Below are 13,664 nucleotides of genomic sequence, written 5' to 3'. Positions count from 1 at the left end.
CTACCTACCGACCAACCGACCGACCTTCCTTGCTTCCTTCCTTGCTTCTTGCAGGACAGTGGCCAGGTGAATACGTGATACTGGTGGAGGAAAACGTTTCCTGACTAGCTCCTCCAAAACACCCCAAAGTGGCTCAATAATATTTAGATCTGGTGACTGTGCAGGCCATGGGAGATGTTCAACTTCACTTTCATGTTCATCAAACCAATCTTTCACCAGTCTTGCTGTGTGTATTGGTGCATTGTCATCCTGATACACGGCACCGCCTTCAGGATACAATGTTTGAACCATTGGATGCACATGGTCCTCAAGAATGGTTCGGTAGTCCTTGGCAGTGACGCCAAGGACTACCGAATTTGTGCCCATCTAGCACAAGTATTGGGCCAAGGGAATGCCATGATATGGCAGCCCAAACCATCACTGATCCACCCCTATGCTTCACTCTGGGCATGCAACAGTCTGGGTGGTATGCTTCTTTGGGGCTTCTCCACACCGTAACTCTCCCGGATGTGGGGGAAACAGTAAAGGTGGACTCATCAGAGAACAATACATGTTTCACATTGTCCACAGCCCAAGATTTGCGCTCCTTGCACCATTGAAACCGACGTTTGGCATTGGCATGAGTGACCAAACGTTTGGCTATAGCAGCCCGGCCGTGTATATTGACCCTGTGGAGCACCTGAACATCCCTTTCAGACAGCTTTCTCTTGCGTCCACAGTTAATCCTGTTGGATGTGGTGCGTCCTTCTTGGTGGTATGCTGACATTACCCTGGATACCGTGGCTCTTGATCCATCACAAAGACTTGCTGTCTTGGTCACAGATGCGCCAGCAAGACGTGCACCAACAATTTGTCCTCTTTTGAACTCTGGTGTGTCACCCATAATGTTGTGTGCATTTCAATATTTTGAGCAAAACTGTGCTCTTACCCTGCTAATTGAACCTTCACACTCTGCTCTTACTGGTGCAATGTGCAATCAATGAAGACTGGCTACCAGGCTGGTCCAATTTAGCCATGAAACCTCCCACACTAAAATGACAGGTGTTTCAGTTTCATTGTCCAACCCCTGTACCTACCTACCTACATTCATACATTTGTATTTTGCCCCTTTCAAGGTTGTTTGGCAACAACGCACTCCAAAGTGATCCACAAGCTGGATATTCCATCATTTGACTGGCCAGTTGCTCCGTTTCCCAGACTCAAGTACCCGCTGGAGGAGTTCACCAGAGAGAACGCTCAGGAAGAGGCTCGTTGTCTGGAGGAGGTGGGCTGTGTGTGCGGTATATGAATGACAGCTATGTGTTGCCATGAAAAACAACCCAGGCTGAAGTTGAATCTCTTATTCATTATATTTACAGCAGTTGTTTAAGGAAAAATGTCCGTTCCCTAATATTTAATTATCTGTATTATCTGTATTTTGGAGTAATGCCTTTCTTTTTTTAACCTTCATATTATTTTATTCCAGCAGTAGAAAATGACTGACTGAGGATTTTAACAAAATAGTGTAATAAGTAAAAAGTGAAAGATCTGAAAAGTCTTAAGTTTAATATAGATAATATGGTGTGTATATGTAGCTAGTTATAGTTTTAAATTAATTGTCTAAGAGCTTTGCCTTTTTCTATGTGCTGTAACTAAGAGTTTTATTTAAAATATTGAGGTGAGGGTTTAGCTCCTTTAGCAAACAAAACCCCAAACATTTTGGCATATTGTGTCTGTATGTTGGTTTATCCAGGTGGAGGACTTGATTGTCAAGTGGAGGCAAAAGAGGAAACTTGTTGCAGGGATCATCATTGAACCAATTCAGGCTGAAGGTGGAGATAACCACGCCTCCCCAGACTTCTTCAGAAGCCTCCGCGACATTGCACGCAAGGTACGATCATCTGCGGAGGAGAAAAGAGCCTTAGATATGTGGAGAGGCGACTGTGGCAGGTTGGCGGTTCAAACCCACTCTGTCTCAGTTGTTGTGTCTTTGGGCAAGACACTTCACCTACCTTCCCTGCCAATGGTGGTCAGAGGGCTTGGTGGTGCCGATTGTATGGCAGCCTCGCTTCTGTCAGAGTGCCCCAGGGCAGTAGCTCACCACCGTCAGTGTGTGAATGTGTGTATGAATGGGTGATGGCTGATTGTAATGTAACGAGCTTTTGAACATCAGACATTCTGCCGCATGTTTTCGACACTCGGGTGAAGAGAGGGGCTGAGCTGTCCACTGATCACCACCTGGTGGAGAGTTGGATCCGCTGGAAGAGGAGAAAGCCGGGCAGACTTGGCAGGCCCAAGCGTATAGTGAGGGTCTGCTGGGCACATCTGGCGGAGCCCTTGGCCAGCAATGTATTCAACTCCCTCCTCCGGGAGAGCTTTGGCCAGATTCCGGTGGAGGTTGGTGACATAGAGTCCGAGTGGACCATGTTCTCCACGTCTATTGTCGATGTTGCCATCTGTAGCTGTGGCCATCATCACCCAGGCTGAAGTCACCAAGGTGTTTAAAAAGCTCCACGGTGGCGGGGCTTCAGGGGTGGATGAGACCCACCCTGAGTACCTCAAGTCTCTGGATGTTGTAGGGCTGTCATGGATGACACACCTCTTCAAAATTGCGTGGCCGTCGGGGACAGTGCCTCTGGACTGGCAGACCAGGGTGGTAACTGGAGGGTGTGTTCCAACTATAGGGGGATCACACTCCTCAGCCTCCCTAGTAAGGCCTATACCAGGGTATTGGAGAGGAGAGTCTGGCCGATAGTTGAACCTCGTCTTCAGGAGGACCAGTGTGGTTTTTGTCCCGGCCGTGGAACACTGGACCAGCTCTACACCCCCTGCAGGGTACTTGAGGGTTCATGGGAGTTTGCCCAACCGGTCCATATGTATTTTGTGGACCTGGAGAAGGCATTCGACTGTGTCCCTCGTGGTGCACTGTGGGGGGTGTTCCAGGAATATGGAATCGGGGGCCCTTTATTAAGGGCCATCAGGTCTCTGTATAAGCGGAGCAGGAGTTGGGTCCGCATTGCCGGCACTAAGTCGGACCTGTTCCCGGTGCATGTTGGACTCCGGCATGGCTGCCCTTTGTCACCGGTCCTGTTCATAACTTTTATGGACAGGATTCCTAGGTGCAGTCAAGGGCCGGAGGGGGTCTGGTTTGGGGACCAGTGGATTTCGTCTCTTCTTTTTGCGGATGATGTGGTCCTGCTGGCCCCCTCTAGCCAAGACCTACAGCATGCGCTGTGGCGGTTCGCAGCCGAATGTGAAGCGGCTGGGATGAAGATCAGCTCCTCCAAGTCCGAGGCCATGGTACTCGACCGGAAAAGGGTGGCTTGTCCTCTTCATGTTGGAGGGTAGTTCCTGTCTCAAGTGGAGGAGTTCAAATATCTCGGGGTCTTGTTCGCGAGTGAGGGAAGAATGGAGCGGGAGATCGACAGACGGATGGGTGCAGCTGGCGCAGTAATGGGGGCACTGTACCGGTCCGTTGTGGTCAAGAGAGAGCTGAGCCGAAAAGCGAAGTTCTCGTTTACCGGTCGGTCTACGTTCCTACCCTCACCAAAGGCCATGAACTTTGGGTCATGACCGAAAGAACGAGATCCCGGATACAAGCGGCTGAAATGAGCTTCCTCCGTAGGGTGGCCTGGCACTCCCTTAGAGATAGGGTGAGGAGCTCGGCCATCCGGGAGGGGCTCGGAGTAGAGCCGCACATCAAGCTGCTACATCGAGAGGAGCCAGTTGAGGTGGCCTGGGCATCTACAGGTCCTTCTCAAAATATTAGCATATTGTGATAAAGTTCATTATTTTCCATAATGTCATGATGAAAATTTAACATTCATATATTTTAGATTCATTGCACACTAACTGAAATATTTCAGGTCTTTTATTGTCTTAATACGGATAATTTTGGCATACAGCTCATGAAAACCCAAAATTCCTATCTCACAAAATTAGCATATCATTAAAAGGGTCTCTAAACGAGCTATGAACCTAATCATCTGAATCAACGAGTTAACTCTAAACACCTGCAAAAGATTCCTGAGGCCTTTAAAACTCCCAGCCTGGTTCATCACTCAAAACCCCAATCATGGGTAAGACTGCCGACCTGACTGCTGTCCAGAAGGCCACTATTGACACCCTCAAGCAAGAGGGTAAGACACAGAAAGACATTTCTGAACGAATAGGCTGTTCCCAGAGTGCTGTATCAAGGCACCTCAGTGGGAAGTCTGTGGGAAGGAAAAAGTGTGGCAGAAAACGCTGCACAACGAGAAGAGGTGACCGGACCCTGAGGAAGATTGTGGAGAAGGGCCGATTCCAGACCTTGGGGGACCCGCGGAAGCAGTGGACTGAGTCTGGAGTAGAAACATCCAGAGCCATAGGAATTTTGGGTTTTCATGAGCTGTATGCCAAAATCATTCGTATTAAGACAATAAAAGACCTGAAATATTTCAGTTAGTGTGCAATGAATCTAAAATATATGAATGTTAAATTTTCATCATGACATTATGGAAAATACTGAACTTTATCACAATATGCTATTATTTTGAGAAGGACCTGTATACCGGATACCTCCTGGACGCCTTCTTCAGGAGGTGTTCTAGGCAAGTCCCACCAGGAAGAGGCCCAGGGGGCAGCCCAGGAGACGCTGGAGGACTATGTCTCTTGGTTGGCCTGGGAACGCCTGGGGCTCCCCCCGGAGGAGCTGGAGGAGGTGTCTGGGGAGAGAGAAACCAGGGTGTCTCTACTGAGTCTGCTGCCCCCGCGACCCGGTCCCGGATGAAGCGGAAGACAACGGGTACGAGGCATTATTGAGCTTTTGGCCTTTTCTTCACTAGTTAGGCCCAGTCAGAAAAAAAAAATTTAATTCTGGTGATTTTGTCTGTGTGGCTCTAGTCTTTAACTTAGGAGTAAAACTGTAAAACTGACTTGCCACAAAAACTCTTACCAGTGGTCCCTCCTCCAAAAAGGAAATATAAAGCAGTGTGTTGCTAATTAAAAAGACATATTTTTCATATTACCTGGAAATAATCAGATCTGTTTACCTAAAATGAAGCACTGTGTGTGAGCAGTCAGTGGTCGGTTTCTGTTGGGCATCTTAGTTGTATACATTTTGTATCATCAGTGGGGTCTAAGTTAGACTCCCTAAACAAGGGTTTTGTGTGTCAGTTTCTTCCTTCTCCTACTCTTCATTCATCCAGCCACTGTCAAGCATCTCAGTGCGTTAATCTTCTGTTTCCCAGCATGGCTGTGCTTTTCATGTGGATGAAATACAGACTGGCGGGGGATGCACAGGGAAGTTCTGGGCCCATGAGCATTGGGGGATGGATGACCCTGCTGATATTGTCTCCTTCAGTAAAAAACTCCTGTCCGGGGGTTACTTCCAGAAGGATGAGTTGCAGGCTGATAAGGTTGGTCATGTTCTGCTTCCTTTTCCCCCAACAGAGCACTCTAGTCTCCATAACAGACCTGCTACTTTCTGTTTAACATTTAAATGTTTTGAAACCCTAAAGTAGACGTTTAGGAATGCTGTTGGTGCAGCTTGAGTGATACGCATTAACCACACACTGCATTATAGACAGTATTTACAACAAAAAGCACAAAAGCTGCCACAGTATAATCATTAAGTACTTGAGGTAATTTATTTTTAATAAAAATTTTTAAATAACATCAGTAATATATTTATGTTCAATAAATACATAATTAAATGCAATTTTTATTTATTTGGATATGCAAATATTTAAAATGATAAATATTGTCATTAATATGTGAAACTACATGTTAAAATGTACAAATCCTTTCGGTGCACAGTGAAATAGTTTAAGTTGTCACTGTGGCTCTGCAGTTAAAATACGTTCAGGATGTGTTGCAGCATACAACCATCAAATAATAAATGAAACTATGAAATAATTAGATGTGCATTTTAAAAAAGGAAAACAGTATTTTTATTAAAAGTGTGTTCAATATGATATAATTAATAAATGACTTGTATTTGTTTTTTTCCATAATTTATATTTTATTTTTGAGTTGTGGCCCTTCTTGGCCCTCCAAACAAAAACACAAGCATACAAATAACCTCTGGTATCACACTGCAGCTTTTAAAGATTCCCATTATATTACTCTGCATATTATTAATATATGAATTTCAATAAAAAAAAAACAGGCTAAAGTTTTCTAAATTAATGAAAGACAAAAACGTTCTCAAATGTTCCGAGTCATCAGAACCTATTCCTCTACAGGGAGAGGAAACGTCTACCTCACCCTACATAGTGCGATGTGGATGGTTGTGTCATTGTTCTGCACCTCCACATGACACATGAAGACTTACAGGATTTGATTTCCAGCAAGTACAACTAAAACCAGAACGTGTTCTGGTTTTCCATTTCCATAACCAGAATAAAGCACACGCCAAGTAACTTCTCCATACTTCAACTAGCTTTTCCACTGTCAGTTTCTCACTGTGCCTGCTAATTAGCTATACATGAACTACAGTGTAAGAACAGAGGAGCACTTCCCGTAGCATTCTCCATGGACCATAATGTTTCATAGACAACGTTTATCAGCAACCAAACATCAGCAGATGTTTGGTTTAGACTGAACAAACCTGATGACAAGTTGAGGAGAATAATCCTGGCTTGTTATGGTTAATAAGAACAGAGCTGGTGCTAAGATAAATATATTTTATATTAATCACATGGTTCTGTTGCACTGTTTGTTTTTCAGCCATACCGTATTTTTAACACATGGATGGGGGACCCCTCAAAGAACTTGTTCCTGGCTGAGGTTCTCAATGTAATTCGTAGAGAAAATCTTCTGGAGGAAGTGACCCGGTCTGGCAAAGCTTTGCTGAATGGCCTCTATGAGCTGCAGGTACTGCAGCTTTGTGAGCATCCTAAAAAATACAGCTAATATCAACTTGTTCCAACTTTTTGAAGTTGAATTTGTTTCATCATGTTGTTACTGCTTTATTCTTCTATTCTAAATTTTCAATGCATTTGATGATATATTTAGAAAAACAAACATGCCCCACTATGGAGTACAGTACTGTGAAAGATTCTTCATACCCTTTGAACCTTTTCACATTTTGTCATGTTTCAACCATAAATGGCAGGGTATTTCATTAGGATTTTATATGATTGACCAACACAAGCTAAGAGGAGTAGAAATTAAATTATGCATAGTTTTCAAAACTACTAATAATAACAAATAACAATTTGAAGAGTGTGGCATTTGTATAATCCCATTTTGTTGCAATTTACAACCGCAGGTCTTTAGGGGTATGTTACTACCAGCTTTACAAATCTTCCCACTGAAATTTTCTACATTTTTAGCAAAATGGCTCAGGCTCAGTCCAACTGGATGGAGAGCATCTGGGTACATGTCTTTACCCTAGCCATGTAGGGCACACAGCAAACAATGATAAGGGCACTCTTGTCAATGGAGACCAAAATTAATCTTTTTTGCACGTGTGAGGGAAAAAAAACAAGTGAATACTCATTTTCCACAGTAAAACATGGTGGTGGTAGCATCATGCTGTGGGGATGTCTTTCTTCAGGGACAGGGAGGTCAATACCTAAATACAATTGAGAGTCTTTGACAAGACTTGGAAATTGATGCTCACGGACTTTCTCTTTTCTATCTGACTTAGCTTCAGCAAAGAAGAATGAAGAATGTCATTTTGTAGATGTCCAAAACTGGTAGACATATCCCAAAACACTTGCAGCTGGAATTGCAGTGAAAGGGGTTCTGCAAAGTATTTTCTTAGGGAGGCTGAATGAAAATGCAGATTTTTTTAATTGATTTTTGTGCTACTTCATAATTATATTTTTGGTTGGTCATAAAGTAGGTTGAAGTTTGTCACTGTAACATGAAAATATAAAAAAGTAAAAGGGGTATGAATGCTTTTTAAAGGTAGGTAAGTCAATTCTTCCTTATGACATCCAGTCAAAGAAGAGCAAATCCTGGAAATCATCTAAATAATTAGAAGTATTAAAAATCTATTAGTTACTGCTGTTCAGGTCATTTTTGGTATTTTGTATCCATGAATGTGTGTGATCATGAGCTACATTTATGCTCCCCTCAGGCTCAGTACCCAGGCCTGCTGAGTCGAGCTCGAGGACAGGGGACGTTCTGTGCCATTGATTTGTGTGACATTGCGACTCGAGACAGACTGCTGCTACAGGCCAGAGACAAAGGTGCAAAGCAATCAACATTCTGTCTGTGGTATAAGGAAGTTCTTCATTATGTCTGAGAACATGTCATGCATGAGCCGGTATGACTCAGGGTGTGGGAGGTTATGGCACGGCCCTGCATGAGCACCTCTAATGTAAGAATGCTTTAGTGAAGGCAGAAACTCAACAACGTTTTCAGGCTTTCTAATCAAAGTAAAAATGAAGGTACCTGGTGTATATATGTGTGTGTTACATTTAGAAGGAAGCTCTGTGAAGCATGTAAGCCTTCAGCAAGTGTTTTTCATCGACAGGTGTGCACCTGGGAGGATGTGGTGACGTGTCCATCCGTTTCCGTCCTGCACTCGTCTTTAAGGAGTACCATGTCCACATCTTCCTCAACATCTTTAACAATATCCTGGCTCAGTACAAATAAGTCACAGTACTCAAGGAACCTAAATGGACCTACATAAGACAGAATTTATCTAAAGAATAGGGAGGGAATCAGGCTGTCATGATACGCACAGAGAACATGTTTCCTGCAAACTTTCTGTTTAACCATCCAGAGCCTGTTTGGCTCATAATATTAAAAACTGGAACTTTCCTTAGCTACTAAAGATAAGCACATTCTTTTACTTGTGGAGTCAATTCCAAAATGATGTTCCCCTAAAATAAAAATTTTCTTATTGGGCAGGATTCATGTTGGCCCACACAAACTCCTCAGACTGTAAGAAGACACCCAGAAATGTGGAAAGTAAATGGCTCAGCACATTGGCCACCTTAGTCAGGAAGTGTCGAGTCAGCACATCATCACATTCTCCATAATGCAGCAGTTTAACATAGATTATATGACCGTTTTATTAGCATTCACCGCTAGCAGCTGATTCTGTTCAGACAGTGTAAAACATGTCAGATCTGTTTCCTTCCATTTATTCTGTGATGGTTCTGTGTCGTCAGTTTTTGGGTTCTGACTTTGACCTTCACCTGGTCTCCGTTTTAGAGGAAGACACTGTCAGTATGGGCTGTCTGTATTTCTGCATAAGTCTAAACGATCATTAAAAATGTGTGCGATCCTGTAACAGATTCCAAGCTGAAGCTGCATGATAATAAGGTGACCCCCATCCTAAGCATGAAGGAACCCTAACCATGAGAGCAGCTTGTTCTAGATCTCCTGTGCATCACAGCACCAAAGTATTCAGTGTGTTAGAAGAAGGCAAAATATGATTGTGAATGCAGAACGCTGTGACAGTGACAACCAAACTACCAGCCTGCAGGTGGTTTAATGCTGTTCAACTGTCTGGAAGGAAGATGGCATGTTGCTCTGACTGGGAATGACTTTGTTCAACCTTGTTGTAGCCCAGAATAACCTGAACCCTAACCGCACTGTGACAGTGTCAGAGTCATAGTTATTGTTTCTTGCTTTCTGGCTGTAGGCCAAGCAGCTGCAGGTAACCTTCAGTAAAAGCATCCATGTGTTTTAAACCAGGTTTATTGTTTCCCACTGATTTGAATTCATGTCTCCCTTCATCATGTTTTTATTTAATCTTTCTCACATTTAACAGAATGTGCAAACTGTATCAGAGTAAAACTGACTGTTTATACTTTTAACCAGGATGTTTTGGAAACAAGATTTTACACTAATGCACAGATTAAACCTTTTCCAAGCATATTAAAGCACAAACATGTATGAGTGCTAACCTGCCTTGTTTAAAGATTTAGTGACGTTTTTGGTTTGTTTTCAATATGATGGACAATAGTGCAAGTTCAATCGGGAAAAGGTTCTGCTTGGGGTCCATCTGTGTGCAGTCTACATGTGTTCACAGAAAAGCATGCTGGGTGAATCTAAGAATATAATCATGAGAAGGTGGTCATGTTTACAGGTGTGATGTCTGTAGCTAAATGATGGACAATCTCCACAAGCTGTGCCAGCCATACTCTGAATCACTCCACAGCAGACTTTTGTTGTGGGTGTTTTTTCTCCAGTTGACCACAAGAGGCATGTTTGAGCTAGTTTCCCGCAGAGAGCACAGAGGAAATGTATAGGAGTTTCTCCTGACACATATTCACACAGGGCCAAAAGCAGCTGAGTAGCTGAACTTTCCTGACAGCACAACTCTGTCCAAAATGGTCTGTATGAAGATTTTGAGACAGTCAGGAACAGGTTTTAAAGACAGGTTCAACGGGTGAAGCTGATCCTGTAAAAGATCAGATGTTTCATTGTGTCCTGGAATGTTAAAAGGAGCTCATGTTATGCGAAGAGCATCATTTAAAGTGTCGCTACAATTAATTTGTTCCTGAAGGTAAATTAGAATAATAAACAGTTACATACATGAATAGTTTAGTTGGTTTTATGACATTCATCCATAACCTGTATACCACTAAATGTAAAAGGTAAAGGTCTTACATATATTCCACAGGGTATGTTTGGGTCAAATACGATGTAGAGTGGCTGGGCTGGCTGATGTGCATCATTGTGTTAGTGGTGGCATCAGTGCCTGTTTCTTTGTCAGTATTACACAGAGTCTCCATAATAACGTCCTTTTAAAAGAAAACACTAACTACTTGTGATCTGAGATATTGATGTAATTATTTTAGATGGTTCTAATAATGTAGTCTATAAAACGTGTCCATGTACTGTGACAAATAAAGTTTTAATTAACATTGTATTTCTTGTGAATGATTATTTTGGACCTCAGAAACCAATTATTTAACAATGGAAATACATTAACGCCAATAGAGAGGCTAAAGCAACATACAAGTTAATCTCAGTACTTTAAAATATCATTGAAAAGTTATTTTATTTATATAGTTTAAAAGGTTTTATATTTTTTACAGAGAGTGATATAATTTAAGCATTTGTTTTGGTTAGTTTTCATAATTATGGCTTAAAGCTGATGAAAATCCCTGAATTCAGTTTCAAGACAAAGTTGAATATTAAATAACATCAATAAAAAAGGATTTTAATCACAGAAATGTGGGCTTACTTCAATGTTCTGCCCGTGTTCTGTATAGTATCTGCACCCAGGACTTATTTTGCATGGATTATATACCATTATATTTGAAAGATCTGATTGTTCTTTATGTTCCTAACAGAGCACTTTGTTCTCAGACTGCAGGTTTACTGGTGGTTCCTAGAGTTTCTCAGAGTAGAATGTGAGGCGGATCTTTTAGTTACCAGCCTCCTTCCCTGTGGAACCAGCTCCCTGTTTCTGTCTGTGAGGCAGACACCCTGTCTACTTTCCTTTTTGATAAAACTCAAGAGTGCCTTAGGTTATTCTTAGCTATCTCTGTAGTTTGTAGGCTTGGACCACTGGAGAACATACTGTCCACTTTTTTCCCTCTGCTACTTTGTGCTTCCATTAACTTCATGTTCTCTTGATAATTCTATCCATTAAAGCTACATCTGGTCCAGAGATTCTGTGCTTAACTGTGTCTGTTCAGGACAAAGCCATCAAAGAAACTATTGCTACAACTAGATGCAATGTGTGCATTAGGGATTAATTTTATCAGTGCACAACTCAGCCAATCCATAATGTTAATACCTCAGACTTGAATGTTTAACTACATAAAAATGAGCTTTCTTACGAGACTATCTTTGTGCACATTTATTGGACAGCTAGTTGTGTTTAGAATTATTAGGCAACAACATGGTAAAATTACATTTTCACTTCTCACTTGTTTTTGTTTATCTGTTACAGTGAGAATTAGAAACGCACGACTGAAAATTAACAAAGAAAGATTTCTGCCCATACCAGTAACTTACCTCCACCTTGCTTGTGTCCGAGTCGTAGTGGATCTCTGTACCACCTAGTGATCCAGCCATGGACACATCCATCTGGCCCGTCAAGAGTCAACCTCATCTCATCAGTCCATAACACCTGTGAAATATCTATATTCAGAAATATTTTGGCCCAGTCTTAATGTTTGAACTTAAAGTATGTGTTTTCTTCAGAGTTGGTATAGTTTCAGCCCTGCTTACCTTGGCATTGTCTCTAATGATGGCATTGCAGGAGAATGAGTTCCTGGTAACTTCATGTTTGATTCTTCTCTGATTTTTGGCAGTTCCTTTGTGTTTTTCACCCTCAACATGTTTGCCGTGAACCTGTTGACTATTTGAGACAAAACATTTGCTGGTTCTTTGATCACGCCCCAGTGTTTTGCCAGTTTCAAGAGTGCTACATCCCTCTGAAAGACCTCTTACAAACTGCTAGTATGGACACAATGATAACCGGTGTTGATGTCATTATGCCACACCCTCTCTAATTACATAAATACACATCACCTGATTTCCAAAGGTTGGAGGTAGAAAATAGGCACAAAACTGATATATGGTGAAAATGCTCACTTGCCACATAATTGTGCACACATAGTGTATCTGCACTCTCTGTTCTATCCGATGGACAGTAGGGTAGACTGGGTACAGTTAAGACCTATTTTTTGTTTTTTCCCTGACTATTCAAAAACTAAATACATCACAGAAAATAAAATAAAATTCATACCGTATTTGTTTTACACTTGTACTGAAACATAAACAGACCATAACATCAATAAGTACTTCATATTTTTCACAGCTGGCTCATAAATGTTAGTTGAAATTTGTCTCCACAGCTAAGAGGCTCATTCTTGAAACATTAAAGCTGCCTAACTATGGACTGCAATTTATCACGATGGCAATCAATGTCTATTTTTAGGGAACATATTACAGTTTGCAATCATTTTTTCATCATAACTTTCTACCAATTAGCATTATAAACTGAATTTTACCTGAGTACAGTAGGGTGCATGTGATTATAATGAGGGATGAATTAGACTGTAATTGTCTATATGATTGTGATGTCTTAGAATGAAGTGAAAGTTTTTATCACTGAACATTGAGTTTACTTCACTTAGCCCTCCTTTCCAGTGATCCTTGTGTCCTGCTGGGAGGGACAGTCGGCAGGGAAAGATTTTTTTGTTGTATTTTTATTAGCAACAGTAAAACATAGACTACACTCAGAATGAAATATAGATTATGAATAAAACATGCCCATCTCCACCAAGAATGGGAGGAGTTATAGAAAAGAAATAGTACAATAACATAGAAAAAAGATTACAAAGCTTTCACAATCATTATGAGTCAAAAATATCTATAAGTCAAAATATAAGAAATTATATGGACATGAATATGATATTGGATCTTGGCATTGTATTGAGGTTGCATAGACTGTGATGACACAAATGCAATTTTTATATTCTATAAAATACATATCTATATTGAGAATTGAAATAACTATAGGAAAAGTCAGGGAACCAAGCAAAAGGGAGAGTATAACAATTTTCACAGTAGCAGAATTCTTATAGGTACATAGTAAATGCTTTATGGGGTTGTTAAGAATTACACTCCAAGAGAAAGTTACAAAGTGTTCTTGCCTTGGTAGTGGATATTGTTTTTAAAGTTAGAGTAGGCAAATTTAATTCATTTTTTAATGCAACAATTTTTAATGTGGGGGTGTTGGACGACATTTATGTATAAAGAATTTTGCAATAATGATT

The 13,664-nt window shown here is 41.4% G+C and overlaps 1 protein-coding gene across 3 annotated transcripts in view; it reads left to right on the top strand.

Annotated features, from left to right (window-relative positions):
- The window catches only part of LOC124864637 (4-aminobutyrate aminotransferase, mitochondrial-like), a 52,618-nt gene extending 41,820 nt beyond the window's left edge, over positions 1–10,798 (top strand). For 2 of the 3 annotated variants that reach the window (XM_047359492.1, XM_047359493.1), the window contains 6 exons: positions 1,116–1,264; positions 1,733–1,870; positions 5,208–5,375; positions 6,688–6,834; positions 8,048–8,159; positions 8,447–10,798. In XM_047359492.1, the coding sequence (XP_047215448.1) occupies positions 1,116–1,264; positions 1,733–1,870; positions 5,208–5,375; positions 6,688–6,834; positions 8,048–8,159; positions 8,447–8,568 (836 nt within the window). In that variant the 3' untranslated portion in view covers positions 8,569–10,798. The remainder of the gene's footprint in view (positions 1–1,115; positions 1,265–1,732; positions 1,871–5,207; positions 5,376–6,687; positions 6,835–8,047; positions 8,160–8,446) is intronic. The other variant, XM_047359494.1, reaches the window with a different exon arrangement.
- The last annotated feature ends 2,866 nt before the right edge of the window (positions 10,799–13,664 follow it).

Source organism: Girardinichthys multiradiatus, chromosome Y (assembly GCF_021462225.1).
Source record: "Girardinichthys multiradiatus isolate DD_20200921_A chromosome Y, DD_fGirMul_XY1, whole genome shotgun sequence".
NCBI classification, from domain to species: Eukaryota; Metazoa; Chordata; class Actinopteri; order Cyprinodontiformes; family Goodeidae; genus Girardinichthys; species Girardinichthys multiradiatus.
Note: the sequence above shows the minus strand (reverse complement) of the source record. Positions and strands in the feature narration are given on the sequence as shown.